We start from the raw sequence: 23,559 nt of genomic DNA, 5'->3' as shown, positions 1-23,559 counted from the left end.
TTTTTGTACATGATAACCTTCTGTTTAGTTAAAGGGATATAAAACAGTCTGTTTCATTGTTGTAATGCAAAAAACACCAAGCAGTGGGTTAAACCTAATATAAATTATTGCAATATGTATTATTAATCATTTTAAAAAGATTTTACCTTTATATTTATTTTAGCATTTGTGCAGTGTCCATTACTTCCTCTCACAGCCCTACAAGAGGTTTGGGGTCTGGACAGGAAGGTGAGGTAGCAATTTTTCCTTTGAAGTGTTGCTTGGAGACAATTAATCTAGCTGTAATCAGTTTATTGCCCATATTCAGTAGAGGACTTTTGATGCAGAAATCATGTGACAATTGAACCTAAATTCTGCAATGTCTTCTTGCTTATCTAGTTGTAGGCTGTGAGTACACTGAGAATGTCTAAGTGCTCATTTAGCAAGAAAACAAAGAAGTTGTTTGCGGTTTTTAATGCAATCTGTTTGTTTTTAGGTTGACTTTGATTTAAATATTGTTTTCTACTAAAGGAGCACTGTTTCAAATCCCTTTAATATTATACGTTTAATGGACTATATTATAATAATATTATAAGAGGGTCTTATCCCTCAGCTGTCTTTTTGAATTGATGGAACATCTATTATTAAAGGAGTTGAGGATTCAATGGGACTTATGGACCTTTGAAAGATAAATAAAAGTGAAAATGATCCCACAAGGTCTTAGAGTATACAAGTTTCCCATGTTTGAATTGGATAACAAAGATACTGAGTTCATTGAATCATGGAATGATCTTTCTGAATGTTCATCTAGACTGATGTTATTGTTAATGAGTTATTAAACCAAAATGCTGATTGATATTGTGAAATGAACAATAGAAGCAGTGAGGGAGACTTTGCTAAATTTGATAAATTGCTAATGAATACTATTGCAACTAATAAGAGAGAAATCATGCAAAATAAACACAATAAATATTTGAGAGATAGGTCAGACTATACTACTAACACAGTGTATGTATGGAACAAGAAGCAACGTTCCTTTAATAGACGGAAATCATTTAGTGGCAACAATAAAAATAACAAAAATTATAAAAATAAAGGTAATTCCTCCAGAAGAGGTAGTGATGGGGGTAAGACAGTAACTTTTTAAGGTAGTGACACAGAGTATTCTTCGGATGAGAAATCATCAGTTAATGAAGATAATTTGAATACCCCATCAGTCAATCCCCCCACAGAGTTAGTACAAGTAGTGAAACCAAAGGTAAAACCCAATAATGCAGATATTACACAAGGGTCTAAATCTGTTCCCTCTACTAGTCAAGCACAATTGGGAACTGAACTAACCACAATAGAACATGTTTTTCCCATGGACTCGGATGGGGAGGGTCCGACATTACAAGTTCAGAAGTCACAGGACAGATATCAACTAAGGGCAACCAGGGGACAAAGCAAGTACAAATAGGCAATGTGGTTTTAATTTATCTTTAATTTATCTAAAATAGATCTGACACAGGAACAGTATAGGGTTCTGGGATATGGTCTGTCCTTTGCACCCACATCTGATTTTAATGTTTTTCAAACGATTATTGATGTTAATCGTTTAATTAGAAACATAACATTGAAGAAACATTTCTGTGGCACTAATTTGTCTGAACAGCAAATTTATGAAAGTTTTTCTGAGACCAGTGCTGGTGCAGGTGACAGACAGACTTTCCAAGAATCCTGTGATTTGATCACGCTACAAAGCCTGCAATTTGAGAGACAGTCACAGTCAGGACACATCAAGACAGGGCTATCCCTCAAACCCAAATCTAGGTTTTACCCTATACAGAGCAGGGGTCATATTATAGAGATGTTCTACAATAGAATAGAACATGATCTTATAGACTTAAAATCAAATGCATGTAATGCAGAAAATAATTTGAGTAGATCAGAAAGGAAGGCCCTCAAAGAGCTACAGGAAAACCTAGATATAGTCATTAAAAATGCAGACAAAAGGGGGACAGTACAAGGAGGTTGTCCAAGAAGGGATTAGATGTAGTGCTAGGAAAAGTTTGACACTTGGGTCCATACTATTGCCAACTCAAATGAAATAAAAAGCCACTGTGACCAGCTCATGGCTTACCAGTGTAGGGGGGATGTGTGGATGCGGACATAAAAAATGCAAACCATGTAAACACATTGAAAACACATTAAAAAAACAAAAACCGTTACATCCTTCATAACAGGTGAAAGTTTTGACATACAATCTTGTATGAACTGTATGATCACTCAGGTCATATACATAATCAAGTGTGAATAATGTAGGATCCAATACATAGGACTCACATCCAGAGACATAAAGACCAGGATTAGGGAACACTTCTCTACTATAGGCCAGGGAAGACTATCTACCCCTCTTGTACGCCACTTTGTGGAAAAGCACAATTGTGAATTGAACACGTTCAAGTGGTGTGCCATTGAGAAAGTTTCAAAACCAAAAAGAGGAGGAGATATAGACAGGCTCCTGGTCAAGAGAGAAGCTTTTTGGATGTTCAAGTTGAAGACCAGGGTTCTAGATGGCCTTAATTCTCGTGATCTGATAAATTTCTGGGAATAATAGGTTTCTGGTGCCCTGGTTGTCAATTTTTCTGTCAATTTTTCTGGGTTCTTTATTTTATTTTATTTTATTCATTTTTGGTCTTTTAATCCACACTAAGTTTTGTAACATACATGGCCAATATATAATATTCTATAATGTATGACTTTAGAATTCCGATATGTATTTTCTTCATACATCTATAATTTATAACTCTAAAAATTAGCGTATACTCTATATTTGCATACTATTTTCATTTCTCAATATTGTCTTTTCCTAAATTCCCCTATTGAGCACCCTCTATATGGGCTTGGTGCCCTGTATATACATCAGTAAGATATGCTTCTTCACACTGGTATCATTAGTCTAGTTGAAAAATTTGCAGACATTTTTACACATAGTCTGAGAACAAGCATATTGCCTGTCATGTATCAAAACCGTGTCATTGTGATTACGAGATTTTATAGCATAGTAATGTTCTGTTTGCATTGCATGATTAGAGATATAACACTGTAGTGTGTATGTGTATATTGTTGTATTCCTTGTCACGGATCCACATGGATCACTTAAAGGGACACTGTACCCAAATTTTTTCTTTCATGATTCAGATAGAGCATGACATTTTAAGCAACTTTCTAATTTACTCCTATTATCAATTTTTCTTCATTCTCTTGGTATCTTTATTTGAAATGCAAGAATGTAACTGCTGTCCAGAGTTCTAAACCCCAAAAAAGTCTAGATGCCTTCTTTTTCAAATAAAAATAGCAAGAGAACGAAGAAAAATTGATAATAGGAGTAAATTAGAAAGTTGCTTAAAATTGCCTGCTCTATCTAAATCACGAAAGAAAAAAATTGGGTTCAGTGTCCCTTTAAGATCAGCTGTTTAACACAGGTGAGGATGGTGTCCACGCTTCAACTCTTAACCAATAGCAAGATTTTAAAGATTATATAGGATTGTAAGAGTATCACACTAGCCAGGCTATGAATACGGCGGTAAGCCGAAACACGTAAGCCAGTTGTGTTGCGTTGGACACCATCAGTTTGTCATTTGTCTCACAAGTGCTCAATAAAAGCTAAGTTTTATATTTCCTTTGAGCGGAGTACAATTTTTTTTTTGCTACTTTAAAGGGACAGTCTAGGCCAAAATAAACTTTCATGATTCAGATAGAGCATTTCATTTTAAACAATTTTCCAATTTACTTTTATCACAAATTTTGCTTTGTTCTCTTGGTATTCTTAGTTGAAAGCTTAACCTAGGAGGTTCATATGCTAATTTCTTAGACCTTGAATCCCACCTCTTTCAGATTGCATTTTAACAGTTTTTCACCACTAGAGGGTGTTAGTTCACGTATTTCATATAGATAACACTGTGCTCGTGCACGAGAAGTTATTTGTGAGCAGGCACTGATTGGCTAGAGTGCAAGTCTGTCAAAAGAACTGAAAAAAGGGGCAGTTTGCAGAGGCTTAGATACAAGATAATCACAGAGGTTAAAAGTATATTATTATAACTGTGTTAGTTATGCAAAACTGGGAAAAGGGTAATAAAGGGATTAATTATCTTTTAAAACAATACAAATTCTGGTGTAGACTGTCCCTTTAATGGACTATATTGCCTCCAAACAGCCCCAAAGAAATATAACCGTAAATATGTAAAGGGGCATTTTATACCTTTAAATCCAGTGCAGTGAACTGTTTTCAAAATGAAGATTTACAGCAATTTTTGTTTAATACACATAAATTAATTTAAAAATGTGTTGCTTGGCACACATTGCTCCAGAGTATAACAGATATATTATTTATTAAATAAAGAATGAGTAATAATACCCTATGGTGGTGTTTGATGAGAAAATGGGTTATACACATAGCTAAAATCTGCTCCATGCCACAAATACACAGCAGGTGATTTGCAGTCACATACTCTTCTTGCCCCTGATTGGTTCAGCAGTTGAGGTGAGTTCCAGACCATTAATAAACTTGTTTAGAGTCATAGTTGCAAGAAAAAGAATTGTGATCCATTTGGAATTACCTGGGTTTCTGCATTGATTTGTCAAAAAATGAGAGCTTATCTTCATTTAAGTCACAATTATAGACAAACACAATCTGACTAACCTAAGCTCACAAACAGACACTGAGTAATCAACAAGGCTGGAAAAAGTAAGTGAACCTCTGTGTTAACAACTTCTCCAAATGCTATTTGAAGTCTGGTGTTTTTAATTAAGGAGATGAGATTGGAAGTGTGGGTTGCAAAGGTGCCCTTATTACTGATTCTTCTCAAGAAAGATTGGTTAGTGTGAGTCATGACTCGATCCTAACAACTTTCACAGGACCTTAGAAAATGCATTATAGAGATGCATATAGCTGGAAAATGTTGCAAAAGCATTGGCTGTTCTAATCAGCCAATAGGATTTTAGCAGCCCTCATTCTATTGGCTGATTCACATTTTTCAGCCAATGGGAATGCAAGAGACCCCATCTTGAATCGTGTCCCTTGCATTGACGATTCAGTGTACGACGGCGACCGTATGAAGAGGATGCTCCGTGCTGGATGTCTTCAGGATGGTCCCGCTCCACGCCATCGTTAGGGGGTTAGTGTTAGGCTTTTTTAAGGCTTTTTTGGGTGGGTTTTTTTTAGTTTAGGGTCTGGGCAGTAAAAGAGCTAAATACCCTTTTAAGGGCAATGCCCATACAAATGCCCCTTTAAGGGCAATGGGTAGCTTAGGTTTTTTAGATAGTTTTTTAAAATTATTTTGAGGGGTGTGGGTTTGTAATGTTAGTGGGTATTTGTATTTTTTTCAGCAAAAGAGCTGATATCTTTAGGGCAATGCCCTACAAAAGGCCCTTTTAAGGGCCATGTGTAGTTTATTCTAGATTAGTTTTTTTTATTTTGGGGTGTTTTTTTATGGGTATTAGAATAGGAATATTTTTTTTATTTTTGATAATTTGTTTGTTATTTTGTGTAATGTATATTTTAAGTTTTTTTTTTTTAGCAAAAGAGATGTTTAACTTAGGGCAATGCCCTACAAAATGCCCTTTTAAGGGCCCTTGGTAGTTTGGGGGGTGGGGGTTTGGAGCAAAAGAGCTGTTTAACCCAAGGCAATGCCCTACAAAAGGCCCTTTTAAGGGCCGTTGGTAGTTTGGGGGTTTGTATAGTGTTAGGGGGTGTTTATATTTTTGTTTGGAGCAAAAGAGCTGTTTAACTCTGGGCAATTCCCTACAAAAGACCATTTTAAGGGCCCCAAAAAGGCCCTTTTAAGGGCCCTTGGTAGTTTATTCTAGATTAGGCTTTTTTTTATTTTGGGGTGTTTTTTTTTTTTAAAGGGTATTAGAATAGGAATAATCTTTTGGATATTTTTTTTTTGTAATGGTAGGCTTTTTATTTTTGGTAATGTTAGGTTTTACTGTAAGACAGGTTAGGTTTTATTTCACAGGTAAGTTTGTATTTATTTTAGCTAAGTAGTTAGTAAATAGGTAATAACTATTTACTAACTAGTCTACGTAATTAAAATAAATACTTACCTGTGAAATAAAAATAAAACCTAAGCTAGCTGCAATGTAACTATTAGTTATATTGTAGCTAGCTTAGGTTTTATTTCACAGGTAAGTATGCATTTAGTTTTAAATAGGTATTATTTAGTTAAGAATTGTAAATTTAATTTAGATCTAATTTCATTATGTTAAAGTTAGAGGGTGTTAGGATTAGGTTTAGGGTTAGGGTTACGTTGGGGTTAGGTTTAGGGGTTAATATAGTTTAATTTAGGTTGTTGCAATGTGGGGGGCTGGCGGTTTAGGGGTAAATAGGTTTACTTAGTTAATAATTATAAATTTAATTTAGCTCTATTTTAATAATATTAAAGTTAGGTGTGGGTTAGGGTTACGTTAGGGTTAGGGGTTAATAGTTTAATTTAGGTTTTTATGATGTGGGGGGCTGGTGGTTTAGGGGTTAATAGGTTTATTTAGTGGTAGTGATGTGGGAGGCCAGAGGTTTAGGGGTTAATAGCTTTATTTAGGTGCTGGCGATATCGGGAGCGGTGGAATAGGGGTTAATAACTTTAATATAGTTGCGGCGATGTTGGGGTGCGGCGGAATAGGGGTTAATAATTTTATTTAGGTGGTGGCGATATTGGGAGCGGCAGATTAGGGGTTAATAACTGTAGGCAGGCGTCGGCAATGTCAGGGGCAGCAGATTAGGGGTGTTTAGACTCTTGGTTTATGTTAGGGTGTTAGGTTTAAACTGTCTTTTCTTTTTTCCCATAGACATCAATGGGGCTGTGTTACGGAGCTTTTATTTCCGCAATCGCAGGTCTTAGACTTTTTTTTTGCTGGCTCTCCCCATTGATGTCTATGGGGAAAGTGTGCACGAGCACGTCAAACTAAGAGCTTATTTTGTATGCGGTATTGAGCTAAAAATCTCCATATCACCCGCACAAGCCGTTTTTTTTAAAACTTGTAATGGCCGTGCTATTGGGGGTTAAATAACGCCACTTTTGTTGCGTTCTTTACTTTCCCTATAGCGCTCAAAACTCGTAATCTAGGTGTAAGTAAGTAAAAAACAGGACTGGAGCTAACTTTTACTATTTAACTATAACTGCTAAACACTTAGACCTAGATTTGGAGTTTGGCGGTAGCCGTGAAAACCAGCGTTAGAGGCTCCTAACGCTGGTTTTAGGCTACCGCCGGTATTTGGAGTCACTCAAAATAGGGTCTAACGCTCACTTTTCAGCCGCGACTTTTCCATACCGCAGATCCCCTTACGTCAATTGCGTATCCTATCTTTTCAATGGGATCTTTCTAACTCCGGTATTTAGAGTCGTTTCTGAAGTGAGCGTTAGACATCTAACGACAAAACTCCAGCCGCAGGAAAAAAGTCAGTAGTTAAGAGCTTTCTGGGCTAACGCCGGTTTATAAAGCTCTTAACTACTGTACTCTAAAGTACACTAACACCCATAAACTACCTATGTACCCCTAAACCGAGGTCCCCCCACATCGCCGACACTTGAATACATTTTTTTAACCCCTAATCTGCCGACTGCCACCTACGTTATCCTTATGTATCCCTAATCTGCTCCCCCTAACACCGCCGACCCCTGTATTATATTTATTAACCCCTAATCTGCCCCCCACAACGTCGCCGCCACCTGCCTACAATAATTAACCCCTAATCTGCCGACCGCAAAGCGTCGCCACCTACGTTATACTTATGTACCCCTAATCTGCTGCCCCTAACACCGCCGACCCCTATATTATATTTATTAACCCCTAATCTGCCCCCTCAACGTCGCCTCCACCTGCCTACACTTATTAACCCCTAATCTGCCGAGCGGACCTGAGCGCTACTATAATAAAGTTATTAACCCCTAATCTGCCTCACTAACCCTATAATAAATAGTATTAACCCCTAATCTGCCCTCCCTAACATCGCCGACACCTAACTTCAATTATTAACCCCTAATCTGCCGACTGGAGCTCACCGCTACTCTAATAAATGTATTAACCCCTAAAGCTAAGTCTAACCCTAACACTAACACCCCCTAAATTAAATATAATTTACATCTAACGAAATTAATTAACTCTTATTAAATAAATTATTCCTATTTAAAGATAAATACTTACCTGTAAAATAAATCCTAATATAGCTACAATATAAATTATAATTAACTATTTTAGGATTAATATTTATTTTACAGGTAACTTTGTATTTATTTTAACCAGGTACAATAGCTATTAAATAGTTAAGAACTATTTAATAGCTAAAATAGTTAAAATAATTACAAAATTACCTGTAAAATAAATACTAACCTAAGTTACAATTAAACCTAACACTACACTATCAATAAATTAATTAAATAAACTACCTACAATTGCCTACAATTAACCTAACACTACACTATCAATAAATTAATTAAATACAATTCCTACAAATAAATACAATTAAATAAACTAGCTAAAGTACAAAAAATAAAAAAAAACTAAGTTACAAAAAATAAAAAAATATTTACAAACATAAGAAAAATATTACAACAATTTTAAACTAATTACACCTACTCTAAGCCCCCTAATAAAACAACAAAGCCCCCCAAAATAAAAAATGCCCTACACTATTCTAAATTACTAAAGTTAAAAGCTCTTTTACCTTAACAGCCCTGAACAGGGCCCTTTGCGGGGCATATGCCAAGAAGTTCAGCTCTTTTGCCTGTAAAAAAAAACATACAATACCCCCCCCCAACATTACAACCCACCACCCACATACCCCTAATCTAACCCAAACCCCCCTTAAATAAACCTAACACTAAGCCCCTGAAGATCATCCTACCTTGTCTTCACCTCACCGGGTATCACCGATCCGTCCTGGCTCCGATATCTTCATCCAACCCAAGCGGGGGCTAGACATCCACTGAAGAAGTCCAGAAGAGGGTCCAAAGTCTTCATCCTATCCGGGAAGAAGAGGCGATCCGGACCGGCAACCATCTTGATCCAAGCGGCATGGAATCAGCCAATCAGAATCAAGTTCAATCTGATTGGCTGATCCAATCAGCCAATCAGATTGAGCTCGCATTCTATTGGCTGATCGGAACAGCCAATAGAATGCGAGCTCAATCTGATTGGCTGATTGGATCAGCCAATCGGATTGAACTTGATTCTGATTGGCTGATTCCATCAGCCAATCAGAATATTCCTACCTTAATTCCGATTGGCTGATAGAATCCTATCAGCCAATCGGAATTCTAGGGACGCCATCTTGGATGACGTCCCTTAAAGGAACCGTCATTCTTCAGTTGGACGTCGCCGGAAGAAGATGGGTCCGCGGTGGAGGTCTTCAGGATGGAGCCGGTCGTCATCGGATGAAGATAGAAGATGCCGCTTGGATCAAGATGGTTGCCGGTCCGGATTGCCTCTTCTTCCCGGATAGGATGAAGACTTTGGACCCTCTTCTGGACTTCTTCAGTGGATGTCTAGCCCCCGCTTGGGTTGGATGAAGATATCGGAGCCAGGACGGATCGGTGATACCCGGTGAGGTGAAGACAAGGTAGGATGATCTTCAGGGGCTTAGTGTTAGGTTTATTTAAGGGGGGTTTGGGTTAGATTAGGGGTATGTGGGTGGTGGGTTGTAAAGTTGGGGGGGGGTATTGTATGTTTTTTTTTACAGGCAAAAGAGCTGAACTTCTTGGGGCATGCCCCGCAAAGGGCCCTGTTCAGGGCTGGTAAGGTAAAAGAGCTTTTAACTTTAGTAATTTAGAATAGGGTAGGGCATTTTTTATTTTGGGGGGCTTTGTTGTTTTATTAGGGGGCTTAGAGTAGGTGTAATTAGTTTAAAATTGTTGTAATATTTTTCTTATGTTTGTAAATATTTTTTATTTTTTGTAACTTAGTTCTTTTTTATTTTTTGTACTTTAGCTAGTTTATTTAATTGTATTTATTTGTAGGAATTGTATTTAATTAATTTATTGATAGTGTAGTGTTAGGTTAATTGTAGGTAATTGTAGGTAGTTTATTTAATTAATTTATTGATAGTGTAGTGTTAGGTTTAATTGTAACTTAGGTTAGTATTTATTTTACAGGTAATTTTGTAATTATTTTAACTATTTTAGCTATTAAATAGTTCTTAACTATTTAATAGCTATTGTACCTGGTTAAAATAAATACAAAGTTACCTGTAAAATAAATATTAATCCTAAAATAGCTATAATATAATTATAATTTATATTGTAGCTATATTAGGATTTATTTTACAGGTAAGTATTTATCTTTAAATAGGAATAATTTATTTAATAAGAGTTAATTTCGTTAGATGTAAATTATATTTAATTTAGGGGGGTGTTAGTGTTAGGGTTAGACTTAGCTTTAGGGGTTAATACATTTATTAGAATAGCGGTGAGCTCCGGTCGGCAGATTAGGGGTTAATAAGTGTAGGCAGGTGGAGGCGACGTTGTGGGGGGCAGAAAAGGGTTTAATAAATATAATATAGGGGTCGGCTTTGTTAGGGGCAGCAGATTAGGGGTACATAAGGATAACGTAGGTGGCGGCGCTTTGCGGTTGGCAGATTAGGGGTTAATTATTGTTGGTAGCTGGCTGCGACGTTGTGGGGGGCAGATTAGGGGTTAATAAATATAATATAGGGGTTGGCGGTGTTAGGGGCAGCAGATTAGGGGTACATAGGGATAATGTAAGTAGCGGCGGTTTACGGAGCGGCAGATTAGGGGTTAAAAATAAAATGCAGGTGTCAGCGATAGCGGGGGGCGGCAGATTAGGGGTTAATAAGTGTAAGGTTAGGGGTGTTTAGACTCGGGGTACATGTTAGAGTGTTAGGTGCAGACGTAGGAAGTGTTTCCCCATAGCAAACAATGGGGCTGCGTTAAGAGCTGAACGCGGCTTTTTTGCAGGTGTTAGGTTTTTTTTCAGCTCAAACAGCCCCATTGTTTCCTATGGGGGAATCGTGCACGAGCACGTTTTTGAGGCTGGCCGCGTCCGTAAGCAACTCTGGTATTGAGAGTTGAAGCTGCGTTAAAAATGCTCTACGCTCCTTTTTTGGAGCCTAACGCAGCCTTTATATGGACTCTCAATACCAGAGTTATTTTTATGGTGCGGCCAGAAAAAAGCCGGCGTTAGTTTTTCGGGTCGTTACCGACAAAACTCCAAATCTAGCGGATAGTTTTATACAACCTGTAGTGCAATAAAAAACACTGTCAGCATTACAGCATTATTTTTTTATTGCAGCTTGATATGCCTTCAAATAAAATCCAGGGGGAGGGTGGTCATCTAGTTTTGTTGTTTCTTAAAACTGATATCTAACTTTATTGTTTGCCAATCAAATGTTGCCTATATATTTAAAATGTGCTTCAAGTTCAAACCTTGAATGAGTATGTATCTGCATAACCCAATATGGCAGCCGCATTGTTGTACAGGAAATGTTTGTTTGGAGCTTTGTAAGATCAGTTAAATTAAAGTGTTTACTTATGTAACTGACAGCAGATCAGACAATCCAGACAATAAAGTAATTAAATAATATATTAATAAATGTATATTTAATGCAAGGCTGGATTGGCCTACCTGGAGTTTTCCCGGTGGGCTGCAATGGGAGGGGCTAGTCAGTTAAAATTGAAGGGGGAAATGAGGTAATTCAGCTGTATCACCTGTCTTCTTTTCACCTCTGAGCTATATGTATTAGAGACACAACCCAAATTTTCTTTTTCGTGATTCAGGTAGAGCATGCAATTTTAAGCAACTTTTTAATTTATTCCAATTATTAATTTTTTGTTCGTTCTCTTGCTTTCTTTATTTGAAAAAGAAGGCATCTAAGCTATTTATTTTTGGTTCAGGACCATGGAAAGCACTTGTTTATTGGTGGGTGAATTTATAAACCAATCAGCAAGAACAACCCAGTTTGTTCACCAAAAATGGGCCAGCATCAAAACTCACATTCTTGCATTTCAAATAAAGATACCAAGAGAATGAAGACAATTTGATAATAGGAGTAAATTAGAAAGTTGCTTAAAATTGCATGCTCTATCTGAATCACAAAAAAGAAAAAAATTGGGTTCAGTGTCCCTTTAAGGTCACAAAGTATTTATGTGTAAGTTTTATTTCCTAGACCAGTTAATTTCCTCAGATCACACTATGAAGTCATGAATAAAATTAGGTTGTAGTGTGCCTATATAACCACAATATGGCAATTTTTTTAATTACAAACTAATATAATTTAAATCTGGAACAATATTAGGTAAAGGAGTATCCCAGTTATCCCCTTGAGAAAAATAGGGCGTGTGGATTCTATGGTCTCAAAATAAAATAAGACTGGTCTTTTTATTCTCCATCCTGCCCTGATTTAATGTTTGCCATTTTGCTGTTTAATAATCTTTATTTTTATCACCCAAGGTTATGTACTTACAAATGCATATATATTTACTTTGTGCATGCTTGTTTTAATAAACAACAAGAATGTAGAAGTGGTATTTTATTTATTTATTTTTATTGTTTCTGTCTAGATCGGTCTGTTTGATTTGGAGGTAAACTGTCTGACAAAAATCCTGTTCAGCGCTCTGGTAGTTGTATCGCTAGTTATGGTGTCGCTGCAGCACTTCGCTGGACGTTGGTACCTGCAGATTATCCGATTCCTGCTGCTATTTTCAAATATCATTCCCATCAGGTAAGATTGACTTAGAGAATTAGAGATCATTTTATAGCACTTGATTTCCTAAAGATCTCTCAAGAAGATGTTCTTGTGTAAAAGGTTTCACAAATTATAACTTTTTTGTTTGTAGCACTTTTTAATTCTGTCAGGTTTCAAAACGTTTGTCAGTTAAAATTGAAGGGGGAAATGAGGTAATTCAGCTGTATCACCTGTCTTCTTTTCACCTCTGAGCTATATGTATTAAAGAGACACTTAACCCAAATTTTCTTTTTCGTGATTCAGGTAGAGCATGCAATTTTAAGCAACTTTTTAATTTATTCCAATTATTAATTTTTAACGTTTGTTTATTTAATACCCCAGTTACCTATTTTCAAAGTCATCTAGCCATCTACCTGCCAGGCTTTTTTTTTGTCAATGTGTCAATGGGCAGTACAGCCAATAAGAGGTTATATCATACCCTTTCTTGTCAATAAACATGTGTGCTTATAGCATGTGTGATCCATCTTGGCTTCCAACTTTGAAGCTTTAACAGAGAGGAACAAACTGCTTTTATGGCTTCTTAAGGGGGTGGAAATGGATTTAAACAAGGACATAGTTTCTTTATTTAATCTGCATTACCTTTGTTTTTGGCATTTTATAGAGGCTAAACATCTGGTAAAATACACTCTAGCTGTAAACCTATTAAAGGGACATTGTACACTAGATTTTTCTTTGCATGAATGTTTTGTAGATGATCAATTTATATAGTCCATCCGGGAGTGTTCTTGTAACAATGTATAGTTTTGCTTATTTTTAACCCCTTAAGGACAAGGCCATTTTTCAATTTCTTACCCTTAAAGACCAGGGCTATTTTTACATTTCTGCAGTGTTTGTGTTTAGCTGTAATTTTCCTCTTACTCATCTACTGTTCCCACACATATTATATCCCATTTTTCTCGCCATTAAATGGACTTTTTAAAGATACTATTATTTTCATCCTATCTTATAATTTACTATAAAAAAATATATATAAAATATGATGAAAAAATGGAAAAAAATACACTTTTTCTAACTTTGACCCCCAAAATCAGTTACACATCTACAAACACCAAACAAAAACCATGCTAAATATTTTTTTTTTTCAAAATAAGCGATAGTTACGTTGTAACACTGATATCTGTCAGGAATCCCTGAATATCCCTTTACATGTATATCTTTTTTTTAGAAGACAACCCAAAGTATTGATCTAGGCCCATTTTGGTATATTTCATGCCACTATTTCACCGCCAAATATGATCAAATTAAAAAATTGTGCTTTTTGATAATTAGAAGGCAGCTAAATGTTGCTGCGCACCACACTTGTATTATGCCCAGCAGTGAAGAGGTTAATTAGAGAGCTTGTAGGGTTCATTTTAGCTTTAGTGTAGCAATCAGTCTCCCACCTGACACATCCCACCCCCTGATCCCTCACAAACAGCTCTATTCCCTCCCCCACCCCACAATTGTCACGCCATCTTAAGTACTGGCAGAAAGTCTGCCAGTACTAAAATAAAAGCCTTTTTTTAAAAAAATAAATAAATACATAGTTTCTGCAGTGTAGGTTCCCCCCTAACCCCCCAACCTCCATGATCCCCCCAAACAGCTCTCTTAACCTTCCACTCTTCCTATTTGTGACCATTACCCAATTTCTTAACAAATTTGCTTTTTATTATTTATTTTTTTATTTTACCCCATTTTTCCGTAGTGTAGCTACCGCCCTCAATATCCTACCCCATTCCCCCTCCCAGATCCCCTTTCCAAACAATATTTCCCCTCTCCCTCATCCCTCTCCCTCTCGCAAAGATCCAGTATTGATCGGTCGCGCGCATGCATGCCCCCCATCGCCAGCTGCCACCCACCTTGCCGGAACTAGTCCAGTGATGGGCCGCCCACCCACCAACGATCAGCACCATCGCTGGCCTCTCTGCATCGGTGTGCCCAAAAAAGGTATTGCAGTGATGCCTCAATATCGAGGCATCACGGCAATACTTTCCAGCAATCGCTTCCAGCCGCTTTAAACCCCTAACGACCTACAGGGTACGTCGTTGGTCTTTAATGACCAGTTTGTGTATAACGTACCTTGTACGGCGTGTGTCTTTAAGGGGTTGAATAACATTGTGCTGATTTTTCAGACTCCTAACCAAGCCCCAAAGTTTTAGATGTATACTGATGTCTACAGGCTCTTCTTTGTGTAATGGGTCTTTTCATATGCAGGGGAAGGGGGAGTGTCTGCAAACAAAATTCGTGGAGATGCAAGAAAGAATACCACTACAGAATGCGAGAATAGCACTCACTATCCTGACTAAAAGGCGAAATTTCTCATGTGGATTAAAACATAACTTTTAATAAATTTCAAATAAAAAAAGGGGGGGGGGGGTATATATTTACAATAAAAACTTAGGATAGAAAGGTCACTGCTGAATTACCTTAATAATAAATAATTACTAATAGGCCTCTGAAGTATGATAGCCAAAGTAAATATTAAGGTATGGTCAACAATTAATATAGTGATAAACAAGTGGGTGTCGATAAGATATGTTGTACATAAATCACAGTTAACTATTAGAGAAACCAAAAAAGGTACTCTGTTAATGTGAATCAAATAATGTCAAAGGTGGGTTGCTACCCGGAAAGGCTGTATATGCGCTGGATATTAGAACAATGTTCTGGTAGACATATAAACCAATAAATCGGATATATACATGGGATATATAGCGTTTCAACACGTGTATAATTACGCTGGAATTCTATCAGCAATAATAATTTTATTAGATATTCATAATTTATATTCCTTCATTGAACATTATATAATTAGATGATGAAATGAGTACAGCATTGAAGAGTGTTAGAACTGTTAGTAGTCTTATAAACGTTCACACTTAATACTATTGTGCTGATGATAGTCTAGAACACCTGTAGCTTCAATGAGAGTAATACATAAATCAGCCTAAACACTGGCGAGTGTAGAATATGAATCCATATAGTATATTAAAAATATGAAATTTGTATCTTATAAGTTTGTTCGTAATAAAGTGTATGTTACACTTTTTATGCAGCACTAGGGTATTTACAGAGCGTATGTAACCAATCTGCTACTGGATACTCTCTAGTGAGATAGATAAATGTTTGTTAACGTTGTTTACCTAAAATAGACAAACACCAGTTTATGAATACAGGGATTACTGATATAACTTTCCACCACTTGCCACAGATAATTCGTTTCAATTATTTGGTTGATAAGAAATAGGTATATAATAGCGTTAAATAATAGCAAACACAAGGTGGATGATGTGTTTATACTGTTTGAATCAACTGAAGTTTCATCTGTTAATTATTTAGATTCTGTTAATTTTAAGCATCTGAAGCTTTTATAAAACGTTATAAAAGTATCAGCCTAAATTCTCGCTAGTGTAGAATGTCAAGCAATATATTGCAAATGTAAAGTCACTTGTTATATTGGCTAAGCAGTAGCCACTTATTTTCTAAATCTGTCTGTGTAGTGACAGGTCTGCTGGTGGGTATTCACGAGTGGAGTTCTCTTGAAATATTAATTTACTAATGAATAACTGTTAGTTAACAAAGTTTGCCTATGGTAGAAGGTTCCCATTTATAAATATAGGGACTGCTGCTATAAATTTTGGCAAGTAGCCGCTAGCTGTCCGTTTCGATTCCTCGGTTAACCAATAATAAGTATCTGCTATCGTTAAGTGATTGCATCAGGTAGTTTATGTATTTGTATTGTTTCAGTTACTTTAGTTTGCGTTTGTCTCCCACGATTAATGAAGGCTGAGTGTCTAAATGGTTACCTGAATTGATTTGCTACAATAAAAAAAGAAGGCAAGATAGTATCGTATGTAAAATAAAATTGTTTTCTACATTCACTTTAAGTGTTTGTTCATAAAATGATAACTAAATAATTAGTTCTGTCCGTTCACTGTAATATCAGCTCCAGTAAAGACAGAGATATCTAGCATTGCGCAAAATGAATGTTATTAATTATGAAGCACTTGCGTGCTGATGATTACATATTTGGTTACAATTTTATTTCTATAACTGTAATTATCGTGAGTTTAGTTGCTCACTAGATGCTGCTATGAATAACAGAATTGAATTAAAGTATAGCCAATGATAACCATCCGGTTACTATATTTGCTATAAGGAGGAATATCTGCTAATAAGCAGACTCGGACTGTAATATATCATACTGCGTTATTGTGCTTATTATAATGTGCTCTTTTCAACTGGTAATTGTATGACTGTACAAATGGTAGATTCTAATATCCACTCATGGATGGTAACGGTAACAAAGATAGACTGTTGTCTAAGGTGTCACAGCCGTGTGGTTGTAACGCCAGACCTCCCACTTAAGTAAAAGTTAAAGAAAATTTAAACAACTGGTGAGATTTCTATCCTATATTTAAAAAAGTGCTCCCAACAGCTCTAGGTCTAACACCTAACGCGTTTCACTCGTATAGGGCTTTATCAAAGGGGGGAGTGTCTGCCTTTCATGCTTCCCAGCCCCTTTCAATAGGTGTTCCATTCTAACATCATCAACAGTGCTAATTTGGGAGCTTCTAAGTTAGTTTTTTTCAAAAGGTTTTATACTGGATTTTTAGATCAGTATCTGTGCATATTCTTCTTTATAGTTGTGTTTATTGCATGCAGTTATATGAAAATTGGTGTATACTGTCCCTTTAAGTGGTCGTAACAACAATAGCCCTTAAAGTTTGTTTAAAAATACAATACAAGGGGGCCTAGTTATCAAGCCGTCAACCTCAAATACGCTGGAATTCCGCAAAGTATTTGTGGCGAGGCTGATTCGCCTTAGTTATCAAAGGCTAGAGACCGGCAAAAGTAGAATTTTGTGACGTAAATTTTGATCCGCCGGACTCAGTCCGACTCAGATCGATTCTTACGTCACTCCAGATGTTCCGCACACAAGTGCGGCACAATCTGACTACTTTTGCTAGTTATCAAAAAACTAGCAGGTACGCTCGGCACTTTTCTGGCCCAGCGTACCTGGTTTTCAATCCTCCGCCCTAGAGGCGGCGGATCCCATAGGAATCAATGGGAGTCTGACCATAGCGAAAGTACAAGTTCGCTGCTGCCAGACATCCCATTAATTCCTATGGGAGCTGTCTACACCTAACACCCTAACATGTACCCCGAGTCTAAACACCACTAATCTGTCCCCCCTACACCGCCGCAACTAAATAAAATTATTGCCCCCTAAACCGCCGCTCCCGGAGCCCACCGCAACTATAATATATGTATTAACCCCTAAACTGCTGCTCCCGGAGCCCACCGCAACTATAATATATGTATTAACCCCTAAACCGCCGCTCCCGGAGCCCAACGCAACTATAATATATGTATTAACCCCTAAGCCGCCGCTCCCGGACCCTGCCGCAACCTATATTAAATTTATTAACCCCTAATCTGCCCCCCTACACCGCCGCCACTGTAATAAATTTATTAACCCCTAAACCTAAGTCTAACACTAACCCTAACACCCCCCTAACTTAAATATGAATTAAATAAATCTAAATAATATTTCTATTATGAACTAAATTATTCCTATTTAAAACTAAATACTTACCTGTAAAATAAACCTTTAGATAGCTACAATGTAATTAATAATTACATTGTAGCTATTTTAGGAATTATATTTATTTTACAGGTAACTTTGTATTTATTTTAGCTAGTTAGAATAGTTATTAAATAGTTATTAACTATTTAATAACTACCTAGCTAAAAGAAATACAAAATTACCTGTAAAATAAATCCTAACCTAAGTTACAATTAAACCTAACACTACACTATCATTAAATTAATTAAATAAATTAACTACAAATAACTACAATTAAATACAATTACATAAACTAACTAAAGTACAAAAAATAAAAAAAAGCAAGTTACAAACATTTTAAAAATATTACAACAATTTTAAGCTACTTACACCTAATCTAAGCCTCCTAATAAAATAACAAACCCCCCCAAAATAAAAAAATGCCCTACCCTATTCTAAATTAAAAAAGTTCAAAGCTCTTTTACCTTACCAGCCCTTAAAAGGGCATTTTGTGGGGCATGCCCCAAAGAATTCAGCTCTTTTGCCTGTAAAAGAAAAATACAACCCCCCCAACATTAAAACCCACCACCCACATACCCCTAATCTAACCCAAACCCCCCTTAAAATGACCTAACACTAATCCCCTGAAGATCATCCTACCTTGAGTCATCTTCACTCAGCCGAGCAGCGATGGAACCGAAGAGGAGACCCGGAGCGGCAGAAGTTATCCTCCAAGCGGCGCTGAAGAAATCTTCCATCCGATGAAGTGATCCTCCAAGCGGCGCTGAAGAAGTCTTCCATCCGGGCGATGTCATCTTCCAAGAGGCGCTGAAGAAGTCTTCTATCCGGGCAATGTCATCTTCCAAGCGGGGTCTTCAATCTTCACCCTGCCGACGCGGAACATCCTTCTTTACCGACGGACTACCGACGAATGAAGGCTCCTTTAAGGGACGTCATCCTTTAAATTAAGGTAGGAAAAATCTGATTGGCTGATTCAATCAGCCAATCAGATTTTTCCTACCTTAATTCCGATTGGCTGATAGAATCCTATCAGCCAATCGGAATTGAAAGGACGCCATCTTGGATGACGTCCCTTAGAGGAGCCTTCATTCGTCGGTAGTCCGTCGGAAAAAGAAGGATGTTCCGCGTTGGCGGGATGAAGATTGAAGACCCCGTTTGGAAGATGACATCGCCCGGATAGAAGACTTCTTCAGCGCCGCTTGGAGGATCACTTCATCGGATGGAAGATTTCTTCAGCGCCGCTTGGAGGATAACTTCTGCCGCTCCAGGTCTCCTCTTCGGTTCCATCGCTGCTCGGCTGAGTGAAGACGACTCAAGGTAGGATGATCTTCAGGGGATTAGTGTTAGGTTATTTTAAGGGGGGTTTGGGTTAGATTAGGGGTATGTGGGTGGTGGGGTTAAACTATTTCGTTGCGGCGAGGTGCGGGATCAGCAGGATAGGGGTTAATAACTTTATTATTGAGGGCGACGGTATAGGGGGGGCAGGATAGGGGTTACTAGGTATAATGTAGGTGGCAGCGGTGTCCGGGAGCGGCGGTTTAGGGGTTAATACATTTATAAGAGTTGTGGCGGAGTCTAGGAGCGGCGGTTTAGGGGTTAATACATTTTATAAGAGTTGTGGCGGGGTCTAGGAGTGGCGGTTTAGGGGGTAGTAACTTTATTTAGTTGCGGGAGGCTCCGGGGCGCCGGTATAGGGGGTAGAACAGTGTAGTTTAGTGTGGGTGCTTAGTGACAGGCTAGCAAGAAAGCTGTGAAAAAGCCGAAGAGCAGCGAGATCGGATGATTGATAACTCTCACAGTCCGCTGCTCATCGCCCGTACTTGGTGCGCGGCTTTTTGACAGCTTTTTTGATAACTTAGGCGAATTTTTGCAGGTCCGCGGCGGCGATGTGAGGCGAGCTTAGGCAGGCGTATTGAACCGGCGAAGGCAGGAAAAGTAGACATGTTGATAACTAGGCCCCAATATGTCTTTAGAGCATTTAAAAGACCCTTCTCACAATGTTTTACTCATGGTAAAGAATTAAACACTGTGGTCTATTGATAATGATGTAAATATATATTGATTAAGAACCCAGTTAAATGTACAGTGTACTGTAAAATTAAAATGAGTTGAGTTTGCAGGGAATACAAAGCTAAATCTAGGTAGGCTCATATGCTGATTTCCAAGCCCTTGAAACCCGCCTCTTATCTGAATGCATTTGACATTTTTTCACAGCTAGAGGTAATTAGTTCATGTGTGCTATATAGATAATATTGTGCTGCTTCTTATCTCAGGACTTTTTGACAGTTTTTCACAGTTAGACCGTGTTACTTCATGTGTGCCATATAGATTACATTTTGCTCACTCCTGTGGAGCGCTGATTGGATAAAAATGCAAGTCTTTCAAAAAAACTGAAATAAGTGGGAAGTCTTCAGAGGTAAAAAGTGTATCAAAGGGACAGTCGACACCAGATTTTTTGTTGTTTATAAAGAAAGATAATCTCTTTATTACCCATTCCCCAGTTTTGCATAATCAACACAGTTATAATAATACATGTTTTACCTCTATGATTACCCTGTATCTAAGCTTCTGCTGACTGCCCCCTTATTTCAGTTCTTTTGACAGACTTGCATTTTAGCCAATCAGTGTTCACTCCTAGGTCACTTCACGTGCATGAGCTTGTTATCTATATGAAACACATGAACTAACGCCCTCTAGTGGTCAAAATGCATTCAGATTAGAGGCAGTCTTCAAGGTCTAAGAAATTAGCATATGAACCTCCTAGGTTTAGCTTTCAACTAAGAATACCAAGAGAACAAAGCAAAATTGGTGATAAAAGTAAATTGGGAAGTTGTTTAAAATTACATGCCCTATTTAAATCATGAAAGTTTTTTTGGACTTGACTGTCCGTTTTAATATAACAGTGTTAGTTATGCAAAACTGGGGAGTGGATAATGAAAGGATTATCTTTTTAAATAATAACAATTCTGGAGAACACTGCCCCTTTAATACATTACATCATGTGTTGCATGTAAAGGGTTTACATGGTTTTGTTTTTAAATGTATATTTAGTTTAATATATTTCCACGTAGTTATGAGTGCCCATTAAACTGATACATTTTCAACATTTGTCTTGTTGATTTATACAAACAGTTTAGACCGAATACAATCTATCTTGCTTTTATATTCTATGCTGCCATTTCTTACAATTAAAATAGTTTATCCATGGACACCCCGCTGTAGTGAGTAAAAACTTGTCTGTATACCTCTTTATGGTCTAACATTATATGTAGCATTTTACAATTACTGTTTGTCAACAGTTTTGTTGTGTTTTTCTTCAACTTTGTGTAAAACTCAGTAAATAGAAATGATAAAAAGAAAACAAGCAAGACTATGGGGGGGAGACTGGATACATATTTTTTTTTCCTTTTGAAATAAAACCAGGAATATAGGATCTGTCAGTGCTTGTTGTCTTGGCATAGTCTCTATATAAAGCACCATCTTGTGGCTGACCATTCCTAAGAGGGAGCGTGAATCGTATAAACTCATATTTGCAGTGGTGTGTCTGTCGGCCTTCTGTTTGGCAATCAGCCAAGAGGGTGTGTTTATATATTACATCTTATTGGCTGTATCATCATGACTATTGTGTAGAGGCAACACAATGCTGGTTTGAAGGCAGTCCTAACTGCAGTTAAATATATAAAATATACAAAGCTATGTATGTACAGTTTAAACCAGTGTTTTTCAACCAGTGTGCCGTGGCACACTAGTGTGCCGTGAGAGATCCTCAGGTGTGCCACGGCAGACTGACAACAGTGTGACATATTTTTTTTTGCTTGTTTTTTACTCCCAGTGCCGGGGTAGTTTGTAGGAGGCATGGCATAACAGCACAATACATACAGTATGTGTGTGTTTGTGTGTATGTGTATATATATATGCTGTATTAGGCTACAATGTGTGATTTTTTTTTAAAATTTTGGGATGGTGGTGTGCCACAGGATTTTTTAATGTAGAAAAGTGTGCCACAGCAAAAAAAAAGTTAAAAATCACTGGTTTAAACAACCAACATTAACCTTCTACATGCTGGACTGAAAGCAGTACATTGAACTTAATATCACTCTCATGTTTCATCTTGCCTCTTATAATTTGTTCTAGGTGTACACAATGTTTAAATATACAACCTTAAAACTAAACTTAAGATACATTGTGTATTGGCATGAATTTCCCTTTTATGGTAAAGGGACACATTTGAAATAAAATATTTGCTATCATTTATCTGAAAAATATGTATTATATGAATTTGATATTGAATCGATAGTGATATTTGTGCATAGCTCATCACTATGGTCAGACTGCTCTTCTTCAGCATCTGCAACATCTACACAATAATATATTTTTTAGTGCAAGTACATCCTTTTTTCCCACAAATGTAAAAGTGTAATAGATTTTTACATGTACTATGTTAGCTGCAACTAAGCAAATAATGTGATTGTCCCTTTAATATCCTAAGCAAGTAATTTTCAGGATATTTCAGATACAATTTTGTTAAAGTTAATTGACTTATTAATATAAACCGGGCTAAGTAATTGCACCATGAGATTTAAAGGGCCATTATATTTGAAAAACGACATGCCCTTATTTGTTAGAATATATAATTTTAAGACTAGTGACCCTGCACCTCTATGTGTATAACTCCCCACAAATTGAGGTTAAAAGCATAAAAAGTGAAAATATATTTATCAAAACATTGTGGATAATTTTCTTATTACTGTAAAAAAATTAAAACAATTCTGTCTTACTCCTTTCTTAATATTCTGGCATATAATAAAGAGTAAAGGTACCAAACTGTTCTTCTCTGTATTCTCCAGCCTTCGTGTTAATCTGGATATGGGAAAGATTGTTTACAGCTGGATGATCCGAAGGGATCCCAAGATCCCAGGGACAGTGGTTCGGTCCAGTACTATTCCTGAACAACTGGGAAGGATTTCCTACTTATTAACAGATAAAACAGGTGGGTTACTTGGTAGAAAAAACCATTATGTTTTTTACACTGCCCTCTGTCCCTAATTCTAAATCTGAAGTTAGTTTAGGATCTAGGACAGACTATAGAGATTGACTTCCTCCTCAGTTTCTTTACCCCACACACCTGGGTGGGAATAATGGAGAAACCTCCTGATTTGCTGAGACTGTGAGCACACAAATAAGTTAGTATGTAGAGAATTCACTGGAATTACAGAGGAAGACTGAACAGTGATGCCAACATTTAAAGTTGTAAATGTACATACTATTAAAG

General features: G+C 37.1%; 1 protein-coding gene across 1 annotated transcript in view; it reads left to right on the top strand.

The window, feature by feature from the left end:
* The window catches only part of ATP9A (ATPase phospholipid transporting 9A (putative)), a 421,913-nt gene that overhangs the window by 172,158 nt on the left and 226,196 nt on the right, over positions 1–23,559 (top strand). Inside the window, exons 11-12 of the mRNA XM_053693787.1 lie at positions 12,534–12,694; positions 23,135–23,277. Coding sequence (XP_053549762.1) covers positions 12,534–12,694; positions 23,135–23,277 — 304 coding nt within the window. The remainder of the gene's footprint in view (positions 1–12,533; positions 12,695–23,134; positions 23,278–23,559) is intronic.

The sequence above is a fragment of the Bombina bombina genome, chromosome 1, assembly GCF_027579735.1.
Source record: "Bombina bombina isolate aBomBom1 chromosome 1, aBomBom1.pri, whole genome shotgun sequence".
In the NCBI taxonomy this organism is placed as follows: Eukaryota; Metazoa; Chordata; class Amphibia; order Anura; family Bombinatoridae; genus Bombina; species Bombina bombina.
This window is presented reverse-complemented; position numbering and strand designations above follow the sequence as displayed.